The 20,301-nt window shown below is 50.6% G+C and overlaps 8 protein-coding genes across 8 annotated transcripts; 2 read left to right on the plus strand and 6 right to left on the minus strand.

Annotated features, from left to right (window-relative positions):
- Window positions 1–21: 21 nt before the first annotated feature.
- On the minus strand, window positions 22–1,248 carry BDQ94DRAFT_167692 (uncharacterized protein; the record flags this gene model as incomplete). The annotated part of the gene is made up of 1 exon (XM_026770872.1): window positions 22–1,248. One exon carries the CDS (start codon window positions 1,246–1,248, stop codon window positions 22–24), a length of 1,227 nt encoding a protein of 408 aa, XP_026629080.1.
- A 988-nt stretch (window positions 1,249–2,236) lies between these two features.
- On the minus strand, window positions 2,237–2,656 carry BDQ94DRAFT_167693 (uncharacterized protein; the record flags this gene model as incomplete). Its single annotated transcript, XM_026770873.1, has 2 exons — window positions 2,237–2,382; window positions 2,464–2,656. The coding sequence occupies 2 exons, from the start codon at window positions 2,654–2,656 to the stop codon at window positions 2,237–2,239; spliced, it is 339 nt and encodes a 112-aa protein (XP_026629081.1).
- A 1,878-nt stretch (window positions 2,657–4,534) lies between these two features.
- BDQ94DRAFT_185243 (zinc-dependent alcohol dehydrogenase) lies at window positions 4,535–6,294 on the plus strand (the record flags this gene model as incomplete). Its single annotated transcript, XM_026774833.1, has 4 exons — window positions 4,535–4,700; window positions 4,761–5,128; window positions 5,181–5,259; window positions 5,306–6,294. The coding sequence occupies 4 exons, from the start codon at window positions 4,535–4,537 to the stop codon at window positions 5,785–5,787; spliced, it is 1,095 nt and encodes a 364-aa protein (XP_026629082.1). The 3' UTR covers window positions 5,788–6,294.
- BDQ94DRAFT_167695 (putative C6 transcription factor) lies at window positions 5,877–7,495 on the minus strand (the record flags this gene model as incomplete). Its single annotated transcript, XM_026770874.1, has 3 exons — window positions 5,877–6,206; window positions 6,260–6,713; window positions 6,765–7,495. 3 exons carry the CDS (start codon window positions 7,493–7,495, stop codon window positions 5,877–5,879), a joined length of 1,515 nt encoding a protein of 504 aa, XP_026629083.1.
- Window positions 7,496–7,600: 105 nt separating this feature from the next.
- BDQ94DRAFT_120373 (DUF967 domain protein) lies at window positions 7,601–8,853 on the plus strand. The gene is made up of 2 exons (XM_026763749.1): window positions 7,601–8,064; window positions 8,202–8,853. Exons 1-2 carry the CDS (start codon window positions 8,029–8,031, stop codon window positions 8,733–8,735), a joined length of 570 nt encoding a protein of 189 aa, XP_026629084.1. The 5' UTR covers window positions 7,601–8,028; the 3' UTR covers window positions 8,736–8,853.
- bipA (Hsp70 family ATPase KAR2) lies at window positions 8,747–11,533 on the minus strand. Its single transcript, XM_026763750.1, has 4 exons — window positions 11,066–11,533; window positions 10,807–11,002; window positions 9,646–10,751; window positions 8,747–9,591 (listed from the first exon to the last, which is right to left on the minus strand). The coding sequence occupies exons 1-4, from the start codon at window positions 11,214–11,216 to the stop codon at window positions 9,026–9,028; spliced, it is 2,019 nt and encodes a 672-aa protein (XP_026629085.1). The 5' UTR covers window positions 11,217–11,533; the 3' UTR covers window positions 8,747–9,025.
- Window positions 11,534–12,561: 1,028 nt separating this feature from the next.
- Window positions 12,562–15,372, minus strand: BDQ94DRAFT_167698 (putative translation elongation factor EF-1 subunit; the record flags this gene model as incomplete). The annotated part of the gene is made up of 5 exons (XM_026770875.1): window positions 12,562–13,769; window positions 13,820–14,002; window positions 14,051–14,788; window positions 14,973–15,047; window positions 15,147–15,372. The coding sequence occupies 5 exons, from the start codon at window positions 15,370–15,372 to the stop codon at window positions 12,562–12,564; spliced, it is 2,430 nt and encodes an 809-aa protein (XP_026629086.1).
- Window positions 15,373–15,732: 360 nt separating this feature from the next.
- On the minus strand, window positions 15,733–19,901 carry pan2n2 (poly(A)-specific ribonuclease). The gene is made up of 4 exons (XM_026774834.1): window positions 19,476–19,901; window positions 18,114–19,408; window positions 16,944–18,059; window positions 15,733–16,888 (listed from the first exon to the last, which is right to left on the minus strand). Exons 1-4 carry the CDS (start codon window positions 19,602–19,604, stop codon window positions 15,961–15,963), a joined length of 3,468 nt encoding a protein of 1,155 aa, XP_026629087.1. The 5' UTR covers window positions 19,605–19,901; the 3' UTR covers window positions 15,733–15,960.
- Window positions 19,902–20,301: the final 400 nt, after the last annotated feature.

Genomic DNA, 20,301 nt, shown 5'->3' on the forward strand with positions numbered 1-20,301 from the left:
ACAATGGATGTGAAAGACCACCTAGTACCCCAATGCCACGGTTCGAGCAATGGCCTGATCTATATCATTAATCTGGGGGTCTTCCGTATCATACATCACCAAATATGAGTGAAAGTCCTCTTGGATATGCTGAGTATCCGCCAGGTTACGTCCGACAACAAGCCTCACGCACTCCAGCTTGGGACAGATCTTCTTATCCCTTAGCAGTTGGAAGACTTCAAGCCAACCCCCTTCAGGACTATAAACCTGTTGGAGGATGAGAGTCATTAGGCGCTTTCCATACAACTCGAGAAATCGAATGAGGTCTTGAGTGCTGACATCGACACATTCGAGCCTCAACGTCCAGAGATTGACGCCGTTGTCTTCCTTGGAGTCTGCCCAGTCACAGGCATCAATGGCTAGTTTCATTAGTCTTCTCCACCAACGAGACAGAGGCTGCATTGGCAAGCCAATCCACACCAGATACCTGAGCTTCCAAGCGCACAAAAACAACGATCCAAACATCTGACAAATATACTCCTTGCTTGCCTCGTCCCAGGGCAGGCCCACCGTCAAGCAGACCAGCTTATTCCACACAATCTCGACATTGTAAGGGAGAGTGTAGAAAATAGGTGCTATATGGCTTGAGGTTTCTGTCGTGGGTTGAATTGAATTCTTCGTGAAGATCAACAGGTATTCAGGCTCAGCCCTGGCATCTGCAAGGACCGAGAATAGGATATGAAGAAACATGGCGCTGGTATCGTTGGCAATTTGTGGGGACCGGAAATATTCAATGATGATGTTCTTGATGTTGGGAAACGCGGACTTCACGATGTCGCGAAACTGCCTGAGCGCCGGGAACGAGTCGATTCTGAGAGCATCTGGCGAAAGAGGAACAGTGGATGCCATCAACCTCCTGTTAGGCAGCTTCCTGGGCTCAAACCAGAGAGTCTGAGGGTATGGGCGATTCCTTTCATCGCTTGCCACCTGGAATAGATAACCGAAACCGTTATCGTCATTGGTGATTCTGATTGTGGTATATTGCGAGTTCAACTGGGCCTCTATCATCCTATTGCGTAGCCCTTTTGACGCAAGCAGCAGCGCTCGATGGGCCGACGCATCGAGGCAGCACGTAATCCGGTAGTACAGTCCAAAGGGTATAGTTTCCAGTCGTCTCAGGTGAGCCCACGTATCCAATCTGCCGAGCTCTGTCTCTTGAAACACTTTCTGGATGTACGCTTTTCGGGTAAATCGAGAAGCGTCTTGCATGTTGATTTCTGGAACAGGGGGCTAGCGCTGAGTGAAGGGTGGCAGTTGACAAGAATGAGAGTGGTCAGTAGTCTGTCTTCATTGTGAGAATCCAAAGACCTCATATCTTGTCGGAGAAGAAGGTTGGCATTGTCCTCACCTAAATATACGGTTGATCGTACTGGATATAGTTGTAGTTGGTACTATTCAACGAAACGAAGGACGCGGTGTTTCATGTGCACCAAGGCAGGACGATACTCCATACCCATTGTCTAAGACCAGCGTGTGGAAAGAGGAAGGTAAGAGCAGAATTGCTCTCACCACTCATCATGGTCCCTTCCGTCAGCAACTCTGCAATCACATTATTCTGGGTGGGTTGTGGTTACCGATTATGTCTGAGCAAGACCTTCACGCCTGAGGCCTACATTTTGTGGCTTCAGGGGTCCGCTTGTTATCGATCCATCATTCGATGTGGCTTTCACGGAAGCTGCTTCTTACCCATAAGCCGTACACTCCGGTGCCTATTATAGTAACTAAAGCTGTTTCCTACCGTTGGATATAAATAATCCTATGTCATATTGGCATCATTATAGAGTGACGCAACCTAATTCACTTGAGCTGGGATGGAAGGATGCAGAAATCGTCCGGTTATTTCCCTTTCTCCATCCTTTCATGTGTCTGAACTATTTAGTTATGTGCTCTTAGAGAGAACCTGCTCATACTGTTTAGCACATATACAAAGTATAGTAAGTATCAAGTACTGAAATTGACGGTTCTGAAATGTTCTTATCATTTATAAGTTGAACGTCTAGATAACACTCTCTTATATATTCCAACCCCTCCCCTTCTCCCCACATGCTATCCCATTCTCAAACGCTTCCTTTGCCAAATCCATGCCTGCAAGACCATTCCCTAACCACAGAAGGTAGAAAAGTCAAATGTGCAAGCTAGTCCATTATGAGGGCAGCTCAGTGGAACATCAATACCATAACTAGTATAACAGAAAACATTAGCCCTGCATCTCCTCCATGATCAAACTAACGTTCAGCCAAGAGAATAAGTACCAGTTCGATGGGTTACAGTAGGTTATGGGCATCGGTCCATCCTCGCTGTTATCCGTATAGTCGTAGTTCAGCGAATAACCGGAAATGCAGTCTTGTGTTCGAGTTAGTATACTAAACCATATAAGAGGGGAAGAAGAAAAAAGGCACGCAGCTCAAGAAGCTGGAAACATACCGACGTTTTTGTCTCCAACACCGATTTCGCCGTTGCAGGTTTGAACACCGTTATCAGTTGTAGTGATGGTGCCATCACCGAAGGTATTTGGATTGTACGCTTTTCCAGTGATGACGAGGCATCCAAAGGCGGAAGATGAAGAACCTATCACCAAAGCAGCTATAGCCAGAGCTTTTGAACTGTAGACGACCATCTTAATGCGGTTGGATAGTGTAGAGTTTCAACTGTACGAAATGCGTCGGAGTGCAATATGAGAAACAATGCCTTTTATGTTGGCAATGCAATGTATTTAGATAATTGAAGATATCTCTGGCCATGGGCTACTTATATAGATATCTGATCCTCTGATTCTCCATCCATCGTCCGTGGCCGCAGCAGACCCTCATGATCGTAGTAGTTCGCTTGCAACCAATGGCTGTCCATGTAGGACATCTTGTTGTTGGATAAATGCTCCTGGACTCCTTATTTTTGGACGCCTTACTGTTGAATTCTGTATTGTTGGACGCCTTACTGTTTGGCGCCTTGTTCCTGAGCGCCTGCATCCACAGAGGTTCCCCAGTTAAGGTGTACATCTACTTGGAGCATCTGATCACGTGATTATATCTCGAAGAGGTTTCCGAAAGCAGTAATCTCTTCATTTTCTAGCCTCGGCTATAAATAGGATATGTCTTCACCCAACTTCACTAGTGAACGATGCAGACTCTGAAACCCCAATAAGGGTTCCGAACGTGACAGATGGAGTGTGGCGCAGGATTGCTTGTTTTTGAGGCGCAATAAGTGAGTCTGATACAGAATGATATTTGGTCGGCCTATCAAGGGATGGTATCGATGAAAACACTGCAGACAGGTATATCACTTAGTACTAAGTACTCAGAATCAAGACGGACTAACTACATGACTAGGGGTGGTAATTATCTGCCCGTGGCTTTTCAGTAATCTGGCTCAACATCCCCGCTCAGCTCAACCCGCAGAGCGCTGACAGCCGCAGGCCTTCCTTGGAGGACAATATTGACCATAAGAATAGGACCTGTAAGTCTCAGCTCTTCATCCTTATGATTTATATCACTATAAGTTTCTTTTTCTAAAAATTACCTCCAAATACTAAGCAGGATATCTTTATTTGCCTTGCCAAATGAGAGCGCAACAATGATCACATTACAATGGTTGGTATACGTTTGCTATTTGTTGCTTGATGTAGATATAATAATCTATTTGTAGCTACAAGAACATAAATTCAGACTCATCTTATTCTTACTACATTCGGTTGTAACATGACATTCCGCATTCTCGAGAGTTGTGCTTATTATTCTTGATAGCACGTCACAACTGGAAAGGATCAGATTATCGTCTAGAGGTCAATATGACTTACACTATCTAAAAGAGAAATCCTGAATATCCCCTCAATATCTTCAAAAGTTCCAGCTTGCAGGGGGCTGCTTTCTGCAGCTCCTCCTTGTTTCATGCATTCCTCCTCGAGTGTCCTCGCCGTATATGCACGTGATGCATACATGCTTCGGAGAAATAGCGATACGAGCTAACCGCTATTCAAAAAAACATTCAGCATATCAAGCGGAGAAATTGCGGAGCCATGCAACTCTGCAGCATCTCTACGATCGCGAAGTGAGGGGTTGTGAATATCAAGTCATTCCCCCTAGCAGCCACACGAGGGTCTGGATGATCATGAATGCAGGACGATTATCAAGTCGAGGAAGTAAGTGGCTATCGTTCACCTATGGTCCGTGCGGGGTATTCTTTGTTTCGCCGTTGTTTGGCTCGGAGAAATAGAGTATGGCGAGTCCTGCTGGTTCGGTCCCGCGGCTGCAGGGCTTGTCGGCCAATTGGAGAAATATCTAGGTTGGGCTAATGCGTTTTGGTCTATCAAGGAATAGCTAGCTAGTACAGTATTGCATTCTGAGGCGTGATTTCAGAGCCCTGATTGATGTGTCGTATATCATCATAAACCAGACTGGAAATTATTTATATGGCTTTCGTTCCCAGTGATCCTTCCCTCTTCGTTGGCGCACTCGTCCATAGGAAAGAAACCGAGTCTTCCAAACTCAGATAATCCAACATGGGTGCTATGTCGCTTCCTTCAGACGAGATCCCCCAAACTCAAACGGTGGCTCTTGTTCGAGAACTGGGAGGCAGTGTGGAGTTTCGCGAAGGCTATCCCGTTCCTACCCCAGGGTCAAATGAGGTATTAGCGAAGGTTTTGTATACAGGTGTCTGCCAAAGTGGTCAGTCTTGATGAACCTCTGTCATACAATACTTCCCAGAGGCTAACGTGATCGGAAAAGATTTACATACAAAAAACGGCACTGCGGCTGGTGCTGATGGCAACCCAATCACGAAGATCAAACTGCCGCATGTTGGAGGCCATGAAGGTGTCGGACAGATCGTGGCTCTGGGTCCCAACTGTGGCGCTGACCTGAAGGTCGGCGGGCTAGTCGGCATTCGCTTCGCTAGTCGGATTTGTAGGAGATGCGAGTTCTGCTTAGCCGGCACGGAGCAGTACTGTGTCAAGGGCACGAACCATCTCCATCATGAAGATGGCAGCTTCCAGGAGTATATCGCTCTGGATGCTGACAACCTCACGATTCTCCCTGATGATATAGATCCAAAGGTTATCGGGCCGGTGCTGTGTGCTGGAGTAACTGCATACAAGGTAAAACAGTTCTAAGCACAAAGCATGGGATCTGATTGCTGACTGTCCGTAGGCTGTTCTCAATACGAATATCCGGGCGGGCAACTGGCTCGTTGTAGTAGGTGCTGGAGGTGGTCTTGGGCATCTGGCTGGTAAGTTGGGTGCATTTCGCAAGGCTACAACAAACTGACCAGACAGTTCAATATGCCAAGGCACAAGGAGCACTGGTTATTGGCGTCGACGCTGCCGACAAGCGAGACTTTGTCCTCGGTTTGGGAGCAACAGAGTTCATTGATTTTACTTCCACGGATCCGGTGCAGAAAGTTCATGAAATTACCGGCCTTGGTGCGCATGCCGTTGTGGTGACTGCGGGAAGTGCCAAAGCCTTCGCCCATGCTTGTGACATGTTGCGGGTTGGGGGTACTCTAAGCTGCGTGGGAATCCCGCCAGGCCGTCCAGTTCTGGAAACCCCTATTTGCACAATCGTGATCAAAGGCCTCCGGGTTACCGGGAATCTCATCGGCTCACTGAAAGAGTGCATGGAGGCAGTGGACTTGGTCCGGCGTGGGGTGGTCAAACCGGAAATCAAGGTCCGGACTTTCAAGGAGTTGCCACAGGTATACGAGGAGATGGAGAAGGGTGATATTGCAGGTAGAATCGTCCTTCAAGTTTCGCAGTAGCTCACTCGTTCTTTATAGTTCAGAGAAATAGCAGTTCTGCAGTGCGTCTTATCTCTTCGAAAAACTCAGTCACGCTCATCCACTTTCTATTAATAGAGAGCCCATCGCGAATCAACGTACTGCTCAGGAGAGTCCACATGCTCTTCGGTAGTGTAAGCGTTATCTTGATCGTCATCGAATGACCAAGGGTCATAGTTCAAGTCCAGTAAGCGGGCGGGGGCTTTAAGCAAGGCCTCAGCCGTCTTACTATGCAGTATCGACTTCAACATGAGATCTTGCTCCAGGAAAGGCAGCAGCTTCTGGTATAAGGCGTGCAGAAAGTCGTGTGGCCCTAACTGGAAGGCAGAGTACGTTGATACCGATGGCGTGAGCAGGACAGTATCCGCGAGTGAGTTGGCGATCTCGAAACACTTCAACAGCTAAACTCGGGATTCGATTAGTACCTGGCAGCCCAAAGAATCGCGAAACAAACCTGGTCGCGCCCCAAAGGCAGCAAGTCAGACTCAGTAAAGCCTTGTAGCGACATCAAAAGGTCACGGCTAACCACTGCCGGGAATCTAAATGTCATGAGCTGGGCACCGGATTTCGAGGAGAGCAGACGCTGAGACAGAGCTTCCTGCCAGATGATAGTCCTCATCCATTCTTTCGTGATGCAATAATCCGCAATGCGGGTGGAAGGTCGGTCGCCTTTACCGAACGATAGCATCGATAGAACTGTCTCCGTCTTCGCAAGACTATCCGCAGTTATTACTAGCCTATCTCTGGAATTTGTGCTCCTTCCGGACGAAAACCCATCGAACGTGGCAAAGAGTCTGCCAAGCTCAAGCAAGCCTTTCGCATCCGCGCTGTCTCCTACATCAACCTCGTCGGGTAGGCGAATAGGACTGGTATATGATGGTTCGAGACCGAGATGCATAGCATAGCCCCTGAGCAATGTCAGTATGAGCTACAGTGGTCTTGCGAAGAGGCATTTCTACCTTTCAGAAACCCAGAGCAAGAGGAATACAATCTCTTTATTAGCAACGACATCTGCACCGAGCGCAGTCTCTTGCTCACCCACACCCTCATCCAGCTTCAACAGCCTAGCGCCATACACAGCCTCTCGTATGAACCGCATGGCCGAGTCCCTCTGGTTGATCTTGGCATGATATACATGCAGGAAGAACGAGACCAAGACGCTCCTCAAATCGAGATGCGCTTCACGCATCCCCATACACTCCGCCGCCATCATCGTGCTATCAACAGTTGTCGGAGCAAGCTGCAGCTGTGCCATAGTGGCTGCACAGAGAGCCATGGCCAGACACAAGGTTCCAATATCTGGCGTGCCATGCTCAAGCTTGTTCAACAGCACTTCTGCATTGACAACCGGCCACACGCTATAAGACGCCTGCTGGTAGAAGCGCACTACCGAGACCAGTTCTTCTGTTGGGATAGTACTCGAGACATGTTGCTCTACCTCAACACGGGCTATCCCCTCGTCACGCGGATCAACATGTGGAGTGATCAAAGGACCGGTTGTCGCGTGTTCCGGTCCCTGACCCCCGATATACCTTCGTACCTTAGGTCCCCTTCTCCGCGCAGGTTTCAGGTAAGTGCAGTTGACTTGCTTTTGGGCACTCTGGCAGGTATCACAGGGCCAGGCGCCGCTGCACTTGACCTTGCGGGAGATACACTCATCGCATGCACGCTTTGTGAGTCGATGGCGCATGAGTAAGGAAGGGCGATCACTGAATCTTAATCAGATAGCTAGCAAAGGGGATGAAGAGGAAGAAAGATAAAGGGGTATCCAGGGAGAGAGATAAATGGTGGCTGCAGATGAGGGGAAGCAAAGCAATGCGGAGTCAGAAGACCGGCATTCACTCAAGATCCCGATTACATGCAGATTCCACCATCTTCTCCCACCGCAAAAATTCCATCCCAGTTGTCAATATCTTAAACTAAGTCAATATAATGTGGCCCATAGTTACATAGACATGTTATGATGTGGCACGACAGCATCCCAAGTATACAAGTGATGATCATGTAATCATTTATGTAACAGGGTGTGCCCCCACCCCCAACCGAGCTTAGCAATCAATCCACCTGGACCCCTCCTGTCATTTCCCAGCATCTACTAGATATTCTACTTCTTCTTTTCCTCTACTATCTCCCACTCCTCCTTACTCACCTGAATCCCGCCTTAAAGCGAACAAAGTCACTCATCTTCTACAAAGAACCCAACTTCTCCACCAAACAACCAAAATGGAAGACACTCCCCTTCCCCCCGCAAGCACCGACGTACGTCTCTCCCTCCCCCATCCCGCACCCCCACAAACCCCATCCCCAAGCATTCCAACCTCAATCCCCCCCTACCCAACCCTCCAAACCACCTCTTCAAACCCCGAACTAACCTCCCTTTTTGACAAACCAAACAGCCCCGCGACCTCGCGGCCCTCGAATCCAACCCCTCCGTAATCTTCCCCGCCTTCACCTCCAGCACCGCGTGGACCCTCGGTCTGGCCCTGCGCGAGCGCATTCTATCTCTCCCACCCACACAACGCAAACCGGCCCTAGTTTCCATCGCTTTGACCGGGGGCTCCGAACCACACGTTATTTTCCAATGCGCGACGGAGCCCGGCACGGTGGCGGACAACGAGGTGTGGGTGCGGCGGAAGCGGAACACGGTGTTGCGGTGGGGCATGTCGAGCTGGTTGATGAGGCAGAAGATGTTGAGTTCGACGGGGGCGGAAGCGAGTGAGGTGGAGGCGGCGTTTGTGAGGAAGTTTGCGTTGACGAGTACTGGGGGTGGAGGGGCGGCGGATGAGTTTGCGATTCATGGGGGTGCGTTCCCGATTCGGGTGAGGGGGGTGGATGGGATTGTGGGGGTGGTGGTGGTGAGTGGGTTGAAGCAGGAGGATGATCATCAGGTGGTTGTTGAGGGGATCAGGGAGGTTATTTCGAAGATGTGAGGGGAGGATTTAGTGTATTATATAGGATTGTATTAGAGTGGATTGGTTATATTGTGTGGTGGTTGGGTTGTCTGTCCTTTTTGTGTATAGTCTATGATCTACAGGAGATAGAATTCATGTGATATAAAAGGTATCATGCAATTGCTGCCTCTAATTCAAGTCAAGGTCAGGTCAGGTATCATACTCGGTTGGACGACTGGTCAGCAAAAACCGGGCCAAAACAATTGTCTCAACAAAACACACAATCAAAAAGCTAACTCCATAAAGATCCCTCTAATGGTATGGTAATTTTACAGTTCATCATGCCCGCTGGGCTCGTCATCCTCGTCCGCCGGCGCAGAGCCATACAGCTTGCTGGTGATCGGGTACGCCACGTTCGAGAGCTGCTCCTTCTGCTCCTCGAAGTCCTCGGTGGTAGCAGTGGCAGCGTTGTCCTCGAGCCACTCAGTCACCTCCTTGACGGCGTCCAGGATGGTCTGCTTGTCGTCCTCGTCGATCTGGCCACCCAGTCCGTTCTCGTCGTTGACCTGGTTCTTCAGGCTGAACGCGTAGTTCTCCAGGGTGTTGCGGGCCTCGATCTTGGCCTTGATGGCCTTGTCCTCCTCGGCGAACTCCTCGGCCTCGGCGACCATGCGGTCAATCTCCTCCTGGGACAGACGACCCTTGTCGTTGGTGATGGTGATGGACTCGGCCTTGCCGGTGCCCTTGTCGCTGGCGTGAACCTTCAGGATACCGTTGGCATCCAGGTCGAAGGAGACCTCAATCTGAGGAACACCACGGGGAGCCGGGGGAATGCCGGTAAGCTCGAACTTGCCGAGCAGGTTGTTGTCCTTGGTCAGGGAACGCTCACCCTCGTCTGTAACAGTTAGCAGGCATTCCAGGCTTCTCGGTCAAGGCATAAGACACTTACAAACTTGGATGAGGACGGTGGGCTGGTTATCAGCGGCGGTGGAGAAGATCTGGGACTTGCGGGTGGGGATGACAGTGTTGCGGGGGATGAGCTTGGTCATGACACCACCAGTGGTCTCAATACCCAGGGTCAGGGGGTTGACATCCATCAGAACAACGTCGCCGGTACCCTCCTCACCGGAAAGGACACCACCCTGGACGGCAGCACCGAAAGCAACAGCCTCGTCAGGGTTGATACCCTTGCTGGCCTTCTTGCCACCGAAGAACTCCTCGAGGAGAGCCTGGACCTTGGGGATACGGGTAGAACCACCGACGAGGACGATGTCGTCAACCTCGGACTTCTTGACCTTAGCATCCTTGAGCACCTGCTCAACAGGCTTCAGGGTCTTCTTGAAGAGGTCCATGTTCAGCTCCTCGAACTTGGCGCGGGTGAGGGTCTCGGAGAAGTCCTCGCCGTTGTGGAAGGCCTCGATCTCAATACGGGTGGACATCTGGGAAGACAGAGTACGCTTGGCCTTCTCAACCTCGCGCTTCAGCTTACCCATGGCCTTGAGATCCTTGGTGACATCGACGTTGTTCTTCTTGTTGTAGAGCTTGACGAAGTGGTCCATGACACGCTGGTCAAAGTCCTCACCACCCAAGTGGGTGTCACCAGCGGTAGCCAAGACCTCGAAGACACCGTTGTCGATGGACAGGAGGGAGACATCGAAAGTACCACCACCAAGATCGTAGACGATAACCTGGCGCTCATCACCAGTCTTGTCCAATCCGTAGGCGATAGCGGCGGCGGTGGGCTCGTTGACGACACGGAGAACGTTCAGGCCGGCAATGGTACCAGCGTCCTTGGTGGCCTGTCTCTGGGCGTCGTTGAAGTAGGCGGGGACGGTGACAACGGCGTGGGTAACCTTCTTTCCAAGGTAGCCCTCGGCGATCTCCTTCATCTTACCAAGAACCATGGCGGAAACCTCCTCGGGGGTCAGGGTCTTGGGGGTCTGGTTGACATCGACCTTGACGTGGGGCTTGCCGTCCTTGTTGACGACCTTGTAGGGGAAGTGCTTGGCGTCCTTCTGGACATCCTTGTCATCGAACTTGCGACCGATCAGGCGCCTAGGGAACGTCAGTAACAGATTTCCCCGAAACCCGCGAGGAGCAGAAAACTTACTTGATGTCAAAGATGGTCCGTCTGGGGTTGGCGGCGTATTGGTTCTTAGCGGCGTCACCGACCAGGCGTTCCTCATCGGTGAAAGCGACGTATGAAGGGGTGATACGGTTTCCTTGGTCGTTCACGAGAATTTCGACCTTTCCATTCTGCATAACACCGACACAGGAGTAGGTGGTTCCCAGATCAATACCAATGACTGTTTCAGAACAAATAATGTTAGTGTGCTTCTTTCAATATGCCTGGAAAACCCTCTGCTTACCAGTTCCGTAGCTCTCTTGAGGCGACGTCTCATCCTGAGCGTGTGCGGTGCCGAAGAAGGCGAGGGGGGCAATGAAAACAAGCAACAAGTAGAAGATGGTGGTCCAAGCCGTGAAGGGCTTGGCCGCACCCTGATGCGAGATGCGCGCCATGATGTGTGTAATGTCCTTTCACCGGAGGACACGTCGTAGACTTTTAATCGACGAGCTGCTCAATTGGAGACAGCAGCGAATGAAAGTGGGTATGCGGTAAAGAAATCCTCCTATTCCTCGTACACAGTTTTTTCCCCGGCACGAAGAAAGAAGAAAAAACTAAATACAATCCAACCCAGATGAGAACGGGAAGGAAAGGGAAGAAAGAGCGAAGGGGGGGAGGAGGGAAGGGGGAGGGAAGATAGTTGGGTGAAAGAAGGCGACGACGGAGAGAAGAAAGAGTGTCCAGAGAAGCTCCGGCCAGCTTCTTGTATGGCTTGCCAGCGGCAAAGAAAGCGCAGCGGCCATGCTGGCCTTTTCGCGGGTATCTGACTTTAAGGTTACTCCTCGGCCTGTGATTGGCCCCCGACGCGTCCAGGGCACTGCTGAGTCAGCGTGCACGGCCACCGCCCGGTGGTTCTGCCGGCGGAAAAATGGAAGGCGTTCGTCCATTTGGGGGAAGGCGGTCCACCGAACTTGCTAGAATCGTCGCGTGATTCGCTCGCTTCGGTTAGGCGTTCTTCACTCCTCCAGGGGAACTTTGCCTCTTTCGGCACTTGGACAACTGGCCGTTCCGTTCCTTCGGCGCCCTTTGCCGGGAGATTGACCCTGCTGAGTCCGGGGGTTTACGCTGAAGGATGATGAGAGGGCAAAAAAAAAAGGGGCCAGCCTGTCAAGAACTCGTCAATCACCACATGGCCAGATTCCACTGTTGACCATCATTGAGTCAAATCATTACTCCTTTTTGAGTCACAGAGATCACCCCAGGGTCTTCCGGTGGAAGAAGTGGATACATCCTCCCCACTCAGGAGGCGCATCCTAGCTTGGCCTGAATTCCTGAATTATTGAGCCAGCCAAGACCTCATGTTTCTGCCAGCCTGGCCAGATCGTTTGATCTTTGTTTCAGTTGATACGGCTGAATGGGACCCTTTCTCTCTCTCAGCCACCAAGGGTACCATTCGAGCAGTAGGAATTACTAGCACACTAGTAGCCAAACATAGTAGTCTTGTATAGTAAGATTAGTATAGTAGTAGTCACAGTCAAAGCATCATTTTCACTCCATAATATGATGATCAATACTAGTAAGTAGTAGGAGTATCAGTAGTAGTGATAGGTCATTACCAATTTGCCGATCACGATATATTATTATCGGTAGCTAGTACTACTACTATTGAATCTAGGACACCGAAGTGGCGCGGAGAGTAAATTATATATATAATGTGTAAATGTGCCTATGTAACTAGAGGAACATCCTCTTTAGATCCAATATATATATATGGTCCTCACAATGCACTCAGGCCACCATCTACTCTAGCAATCCGGCGGCCACCGTTTCACCTCCAGCTCGTAGTACAATGCGTGTGGGCGCCTCCAGAGGTACCGCCTGGTCCATCTCTACCACTATCCGTGCCACAGTACCGGGAGCAACAATCTTAGGCCTTTTCTTGATGCTTGCGCCAGTCACCTTGTCCAACGTTGCGACCAGCTGGCTGATCCGGCCGGGTACGTGCAGCCGACCCCGGTGGATGTCCACCATGCTGGGCAACAGATGGTCAAAGGCCAGCACCTTGCATGTAAAGGACGTAACATTGGCAATGGGTGCCGAGGCACGGCAAATGACATCGCCAGATCGGAGATGGATGGGATCAATGTTGACCAGGTTGAGCGTGACGTTCTGACCCGCCACCGCCCAGTCGCTGGGCTCCCCATCCACTTCCAAGCTGCGTATCGTGGCCTTTTCGCCACTAGGCATCGTGAGGATCTGGTCGCCAACCTGGAGACTACCAGCGTCGATGCGACCGGATATGGAAAGAGGATTCTGAACGCTGCCCCGGAAGACATCGCCAATGGTCATTCTCAACGGCTTCTCAATGGCATGGACGTAAGGTTCCGTGGCCTCAAGCTCCTCGATCAAAGTACGACCCTTGTACCATGAGACATTCGGGTCCTCACTGCGCCTGGTAACGTTATCGCCGCTGATACCCGAGCAAGGCACGAATGCGATATTCTTGGCTTGGAATCCAGCAGTGGTTAGGAATGAGGAAACCTGCTGTTCAATCTCCTCAAAGCGACCTTGGTCCCATTGGACAGAGTCCATCTTGTTCACAGCAATGATGACCCTCTGCACACCCATACTCCGCACGAGGAGAGCATGCTCCTTTGTTTGACCTTTCAGACCAGACTCGAAATTGCCTATGCTAGAATCGATGACAAGGACAGCAAAATCGGCCTGACTGGCGCCCGCAATCATATTGGGTACAAAGTCCCGATGACCCGGAGCATCCACGATCGTAAACACCGTACTCTCCGTCTCAAACTTGTTTGTTGCAATATCAATAGTAACACCACGAGCCCTCTCCTCGGAGCCTTGATCCAACACCCAGGCAAGGGCAAATGATCCTTTCCCGATCTTTTCAGCTTCTTTGCGATATTTCTCCAGCGTGCGCTGATCGACGGCTTTGAGGTCGGCCAGCAGGCGTCCCATTAACGTACTCTTTCCTGCGTCAACATGACCTAATCGCCTGTCAGTGGCGTCCACTACAGAGAGACGGATAGTAACGAACCGATAACGGCGAAGTTCATAGCTTTCTTCCGTTGCGTTTTCTGATACTCAGACAGCACATCTAGGTTCTTGCTCTTCACATTCACCTTCTCCTCTACACTCAGGCTGTTCATGCCTTCAGCCAAACCAGCCTGGGATTTCTTGTCACCTGCTGACTTAGAAGCAGGTTGTTTCGATTTGAAGCCTGCATGTCCATTAGGGAGGATCTATATCTTGCGCCGAATAGCCAAACCTTTTGCAGAGCTCTGAGCATTCAAGACAACATCGTCGGGGCTTGGGCCTGCAAAATCAAAGGGTTCAGCAAATTCTTGACCGTATATCTTGATGAGATCTAATGTGCTGGCAGATAGGTGGCTGGGCTCGGCCATCTTTGGGCGTGTCGCTTCTCCAACGATCGTGCTGGCAAATGTGGATGGTGGTGCACGGATGTTGAGACCGGGTTCTTCTTCCTGCTTCTTGTCGACTGACACGGGTGGTTCCAAATCTGCCTGCCCAGTGACCTCCGGACTGCTTTGTTTTCTTGGCTCTGGGGACGGCATTTTCTGGGGCGAAGGGCTTCCCAGCCGCGATCCCTTATTGAGTGACCGAAGCGATTGCAGACCCTCTGACGATTTCTGCGGCTTGCCATTGCTAGCGAGTCTCTCACGGAGAGAAAGGGCAGGGCTCTTTCGCTCAGTGGAAGATGGCCGGGAACTTTCAACTTCCGACGGAGGTGTAGGAGTTGGAGCAGCAGACTTCTCCCCCTCTTTCTTCTTGCGCGCAGCAGCCAAAGCAGCCAACTTGGACACCTTCCCCGAATTCTCAGGAGCTCCACCAAGCAGACCCAATCGAGGATATAGAGGCTCAACGAGTATGTCCGCCTTACGGTGTGCAGGTATGTTAAGCCACGGTGCATCGCGGAAGAAGTCGGCTGCTGAGAAATGTGCAGTTGAAGAGGCCGGAGGAGATAACGGAACAGGATATACAGGCACTAGGAAGTCTGTTAGAACATACTTCAACTTCCGTAACGGCGTTAGTTCAAAGCAATCAATCACAAGGGGTAAGAGTAATACTCACAGTTTACGAAACTCAGACCGAAAATACGTTTAGGTGTAAGGCAAATTGCGGGTGACCCAAGCCCAACCACCATAGTGAACACGAGCAGATGCGCTTACCTGTGCTTGCTTTTGCCTTGGCAGCCGGAGCCGGAGCCGGAACCTGTTTCTTCTTGACTTCTTTCGTCTTTTTACCTGCACCCAATGGTTCTGATTAGCATCCAGAGAAGCAGCATGCCATTCCTGCTGGAATGCAACCAATATTTCTCTTCCGGAAAAGGAGTGATAACGCACCTCTCAAGTAGTTCACAGACTTCTCAACATCATTGTAGTAGTGCCATAGCGCCTCTTGCACCTCATCGCGAGTCGCGGTGACAGGAGGGTCCCCCGCACGGAGCTGGTTCAACACTTCCGTAGTACACTGCTCAAGAAACTCTTCCTCCTCGGGATCCGGGGAGTCATAGTCATCGTCAAAGTCATCTTCGTCGTAGCTGACAGCTTTAATGCGATGGCGCGACATGCTGGTGTGTGTTGTTGACGGGAGCGGGGCAGGTTGCTAGGGAGGGGTTTTCCGGGAGACGGTAGGTTGAACAAGGGATTGGAGTATTATTCAGAGTGACAAATGAGAAAAAGCAAAGATTTAAATAAAAAGCACGTTATGTGCTTGGGTGAATGCCCTCGTGTGAAAGGGCCAAAAGTGTAGAGGGGTGAAGTTGGCAAAACAGAGAGCCGAGTCGGAGGTTGTCGTTGTGGAGGAGCTGATCGAATCCCACCACGTCATTCCCCGCTCGGTGGCCTCAGGCCGGTAAACTACTGCGAATGGCTCTTCCAATACGAATATCCTCCAGAAGCGATCTACGGCGCCTTATTTCCAAGCTACATTCTATGTGCTGCTTGTTTTTCGGATCGTCTGTTGAATAGATAAATTGGGTTATTTTCTATCTATCGAGTGACATGTGATGTCACTTCCAAATTCACTTCATGTATAGCCAACTATGACAGGACATCCAAATGTCGCCTCTATCTTGAGAACTTGTCGATATAGCAAGTCGATAACATCATATGCAAACGTCGTTAAAGATCTATACTCCGATTCAGACGGAGATGTTCACTTCAGGGGACTTCCACTGAAGAAGTCACCCGTTCCAGGGCCAGCAAAGCTGCCGTTGCTGGGCGTCAGAGCGATGGAGCGTCGGAACGCCTGTCTGGGAGTGGCTGGTGCACTAGCAGCGGCGCCGGCAACATCAGAAGTGCTGGGAGTATTGCGACCGCTGTTGTTCTGCATCGTAACCGCCGTTCCGGGGCGGGAGAGCACGGTTGGGACACCGTTCCTGGGAGGGGGTCGGAATCCAAGCTTAGAACCTTCGCGGAAGATCTCTTCCAATATTTGAGACACAATGCCTGCATCTTCGTATTCTTTAAATTTCTTCCATAGACGCAGTGCCATGCGTGCGTCTTCAATGGAGTCGTGTCCTTGGCTGTCATCGGCCGGTTCCTCTTGGATGTATTCCTTGAACACCGCCCAGGCCAGATAACGAAGGCTCAGACGGCGATTCTTTCCGGGGTGGAAGAATAAGTATTGGGTGTCCACGGTCTGGCTTTTGGGGACTTGAATGTTAACTTTGCGGAAATCAGAGGCTAAGCCGTGTCCGACAAACACGCAGCCTAAGTTGAGGAGCAGCCAGAGCTTCTTGTATGCCACCTTCAGCGGGACAAGGTTATGCTGGCTAACCCTAGGGTCCAGGTCCCCGGGCTTAATCCCTGAGTACTGAGTGACGTAATCGACGATATTCTCTTTTATGGTGATATAGTCGTCTATGAAGGGAACACCTTCTCGGATCCCTGAGCCTCTGAGAACAGACACCCTAGCAAGACCGCTCTTACTGGGGCGTACAATTTCCTGAGAGCCATCCGCTTTCACATCGATTTCTGCTTTCTCAAGATCTACAAACTCGGTATCGAGAGCAACAGGCGTACCGGGGGTGGGCTTCTCCTTTTCGGAGAGCGTGACGCGAGACTCTACCGGACGGCCACCACTGAGAAAGGGAAGGTTAGCGCGAAGCACTTGCTACTAGAAGGAGCTCAACTTACTTTAGCGACCAGTCACGGAAGAGAAGAGTGGTGTCGAGCGCGTCTTTCCAAGTATCATCCATAGCATGTCGACCGTCTTGCACCTGGTAGGCTAGCACGCACGGTATCTTCCATGGTTGATTGAAGCGGAGGGCTTCTTCTTTGTCGACTTCCGTAACGAGGAAGTCATTGAAAAGATGCCACTTGTTCTTGGCTTCCGGTTCACGAGATGAGATGGATACGTTGATGAAAGAGACTAGATGTGCCTTTTGGTGCTCTGGAATATCGATCTCACAAACCAAACCTACCAGGTCATATACCACCAGACCAGGCATCTTAGCTTGGACTCGAAGTTTCAAGTCTTCACCTTCGAAGCATAGGATCTGACCACCTTCGATGACGATTCCAACTTCTTCCGGCAACCACCCAGGAATTGCCCAAAGCCGCCGGCAGATGGGGTTGGTGAGAGCCGCATTAAGCATCAGGACCTGAGGCATGCGGTGAACTGATTTCCGAATAGCAACTTGCTGATATCGACGACAGTAGTTGCACCAGCCTCTGTTTTGCGCTTCTCGCTCAATGCTGGCCCGTAAGATATTTGAGAACCGGAAGGCAGGATTCCTGCGAGCTTGCTTGATATCGATCGCAGGATAGTTCAGCTCGTTGACAAGAGAGTTTCCCGGTCTCACAATCTCGTTCTGGCAGAACATGCAGCGAATGGACTCGGACGCGACCGTTGCTAGTCTGTGGTCTAGGTCGTCCGAGCTCGGCGAAATCATACGGAAGTCGTGCGAAATCTGACCCAGGAAGAATCTGTTGACAGCTTGAATCGCAGCCGAAAGTGACTTATTTGTCAAGTTTTCTTCAAACAGACCTAGGTTGGACGCTTCGCGATAACTGCTGAAGGTCTTCAGTAGGTTCGTTGCTTGGCAGTTTTGGCCGCTCGCTTTTTCGAGCATATCGAACAGGTAGCCCATCTCGCAGAGCAGACATGTCTCGAAAATACAAGAACTTGCGGCATGGTGGAGAGCTACGTTGCGTATATAAGGGATGAATTTGAAAAGTTGAAGGAGAGCGTTCGTGAAGGAATTTGCAATATGTGTCTCCAAACCAGAGAACGTCGTCTGATTGTAGAACCTATTCAAAGCATAAGTTGCTGTGTATCATTCCACGGAATACGAGAAAACTTACCTAAAATCGAAGTCATCGACACCAAACCTACTGTATTTGATCTCAACATTGCTGTATTTGAGGAGAGGATCATCGTCCGTTTCTCCATTGATTTTGGCACCCGCCAGAGCCTCGGCAGCGTCACTTATAGCCCCCTCTGATTTTGCCTTATTCTGCTCTCGTGCCTTTTCACTCAAAAACTTGGGAGCAATAAGAGCAGGCTCAGCAGAAGCCAGAGCGCGAGTGTTCTCCACCTGATAACGCCGTGTCTTCTTCGGATTCGGCGCATGGTGACCGAGCTCTGCCGGACGGAGATAAGGGATCAGAGCCTGATCTACCTGAGGAGGGGGACTGCCGACTTCGAAAACTAGATGACTCGGCCACGCAGAGAAAAGACGCTCGTGATAATATGGCATGCCAATCATACTCAGAGGCGTTTCTGGAGACCAATCCAGGGTAGGGGGACGAGGAGCTACATCGCCGAATTCTGCTTCTTTGCTCATCTCATTGAAATGAACCTTTGCTGGCGATCCCCATAGATGAATTGCACATTCGGCATCATTAATAGCTAATGCTTCTCCGGATGGTGACAGGTCGATACCGAGCATGAAGGAAACGTTCGCCTGGCGAAGGTTGATGGCATTCGGATTCATCAGGTCCACAACCTGAAGCTGGCCTGTCTGAGATGCAACAAAACTCGTTGTATGCAACTTCGGGTGCATCCGTACATAGGCAGCTCCGGCGTGAAAGGGTATCGGGGGTAACGGCGAAAGGGTCTTCAGGTCGTACACGTTGGCCAACGGATCGACGATCGGGGAACCCAGATGCCTGACAGAGAAGCCGCAGGTAACCAAAAGATCATTCCGAGCATCCATATCATTAACTGCAGTCCCGTGTGCTTTCCACGACTTCACCACACTGAAGTCGTTCAGGCTCAGCGCGTTGACTGAGCCCGTATCTGTCGCTGCGCAAAGGTATCGGCTCTTCTTCATGATTGTGTAGTTATACTCGGTATGCAGCTTGTCTATTATAATTCCCTTATCAATATCAATTGTAAACATCGATTTCTGACATCCTGCCACTATAATCCGGTTGGTTTGGGCTGTGAAGCTCATGCAGCGGATATCGGTCATTTCCTCATGAGCGATGTGCCATTGTGTCAAGCCGCGCCGTGTTATCATGTGCACACTTTTCGGGGAGAGCGAGATAACGCCTCTGTCATGGAAAATAATCTGCCGTACCGGCTCCGTCGCAGGATGTGCCCGGACGGAGGTATATCGCTGAAGTTCAGGGCCGAAGAAAGAGGTGATTCGTCCCTAGTGGAGTACACAAACGCTGGTCAGCACAGCCTTCGGTAGTAGCTGCAAATAATGGAAAACCGACAAATTCATTTCCCACCCACAACAACTCCATCACATCATCAAAGGCTATTGCGGTTGCGATTGTCGGCAGGGCATGCACGCTCGGTGCAGGCACCGGAATGCGCGACAGTTCATCCCAATCGGCCTCCATGGCCTTGACATCGCACCCGGCAAGGGTGACGAGCTCTAGATAGAGATGATATTCCGATTATCGCGAAGTCAAGATGTTTCAGGCAAGGCGTAAGGTCAGTCCATTGGGGGTCAGGGCGAAAGCGGGCATCGTTCGGCGAAAGCGCGAGTGCGGGGAGAAGGTCTGGCTGGAAAAGGCGTGGTCGTCGAACTCCGGAACACCAAGCACAGGGAGCAAGATTCACAAGCTGGCACCCACAAGAACAGACCCAGGCTCTCGTTTCTGGGAGCAACAGAACACGAGACAAATGGTCTCTGGGGAAGGGGTACCTTCCAGTCAGAGCTGCCGGCAATGGCTGATGAGGTACCGACGCATAATTTCACGTGACTTCAGCCCGAGCGGGACAAACATCCAGCACATCACGCCGTTGCTTCGTCACCGCCTACTGCATAAACCCTCGTACATATGTATTTCTTGCTGAGTTGCGTGATTGACTGTATTACTGACTATTCTATTAAGGTTTTAACGTTCTCAGTTACTCATAAACCAAGTTCTATTGGTATCTAGGCATTTGACAACTAATAGTCAGGACTATGCTCTTGTTGCAGACAACGGAGCACCTGGATGGCTAGCAATTTATATAGCCGGCTCAACGGGAAGACATACTACATGTCCGACATTGTACGTTGAGTAAACTGTATACTACTAGTAGTAGAAA

Source organism: Aspergillus welwitschiae, assembly GCF_003344945.1.
Source record: "Aspergillus welwitschiae strain CBS 139.54b unplaced genomic scaffold BDQ94scaffold_7, whole genome shotgun sequence".
NCBI classification, from domain to species: domain Eukaryota; kingdom Fungi; phylum Ascomycota; class Eurotiomycetes; order Eurotiales; family Aspergillaceae; genus Aspergillus; species Aspergillus welwitschiae.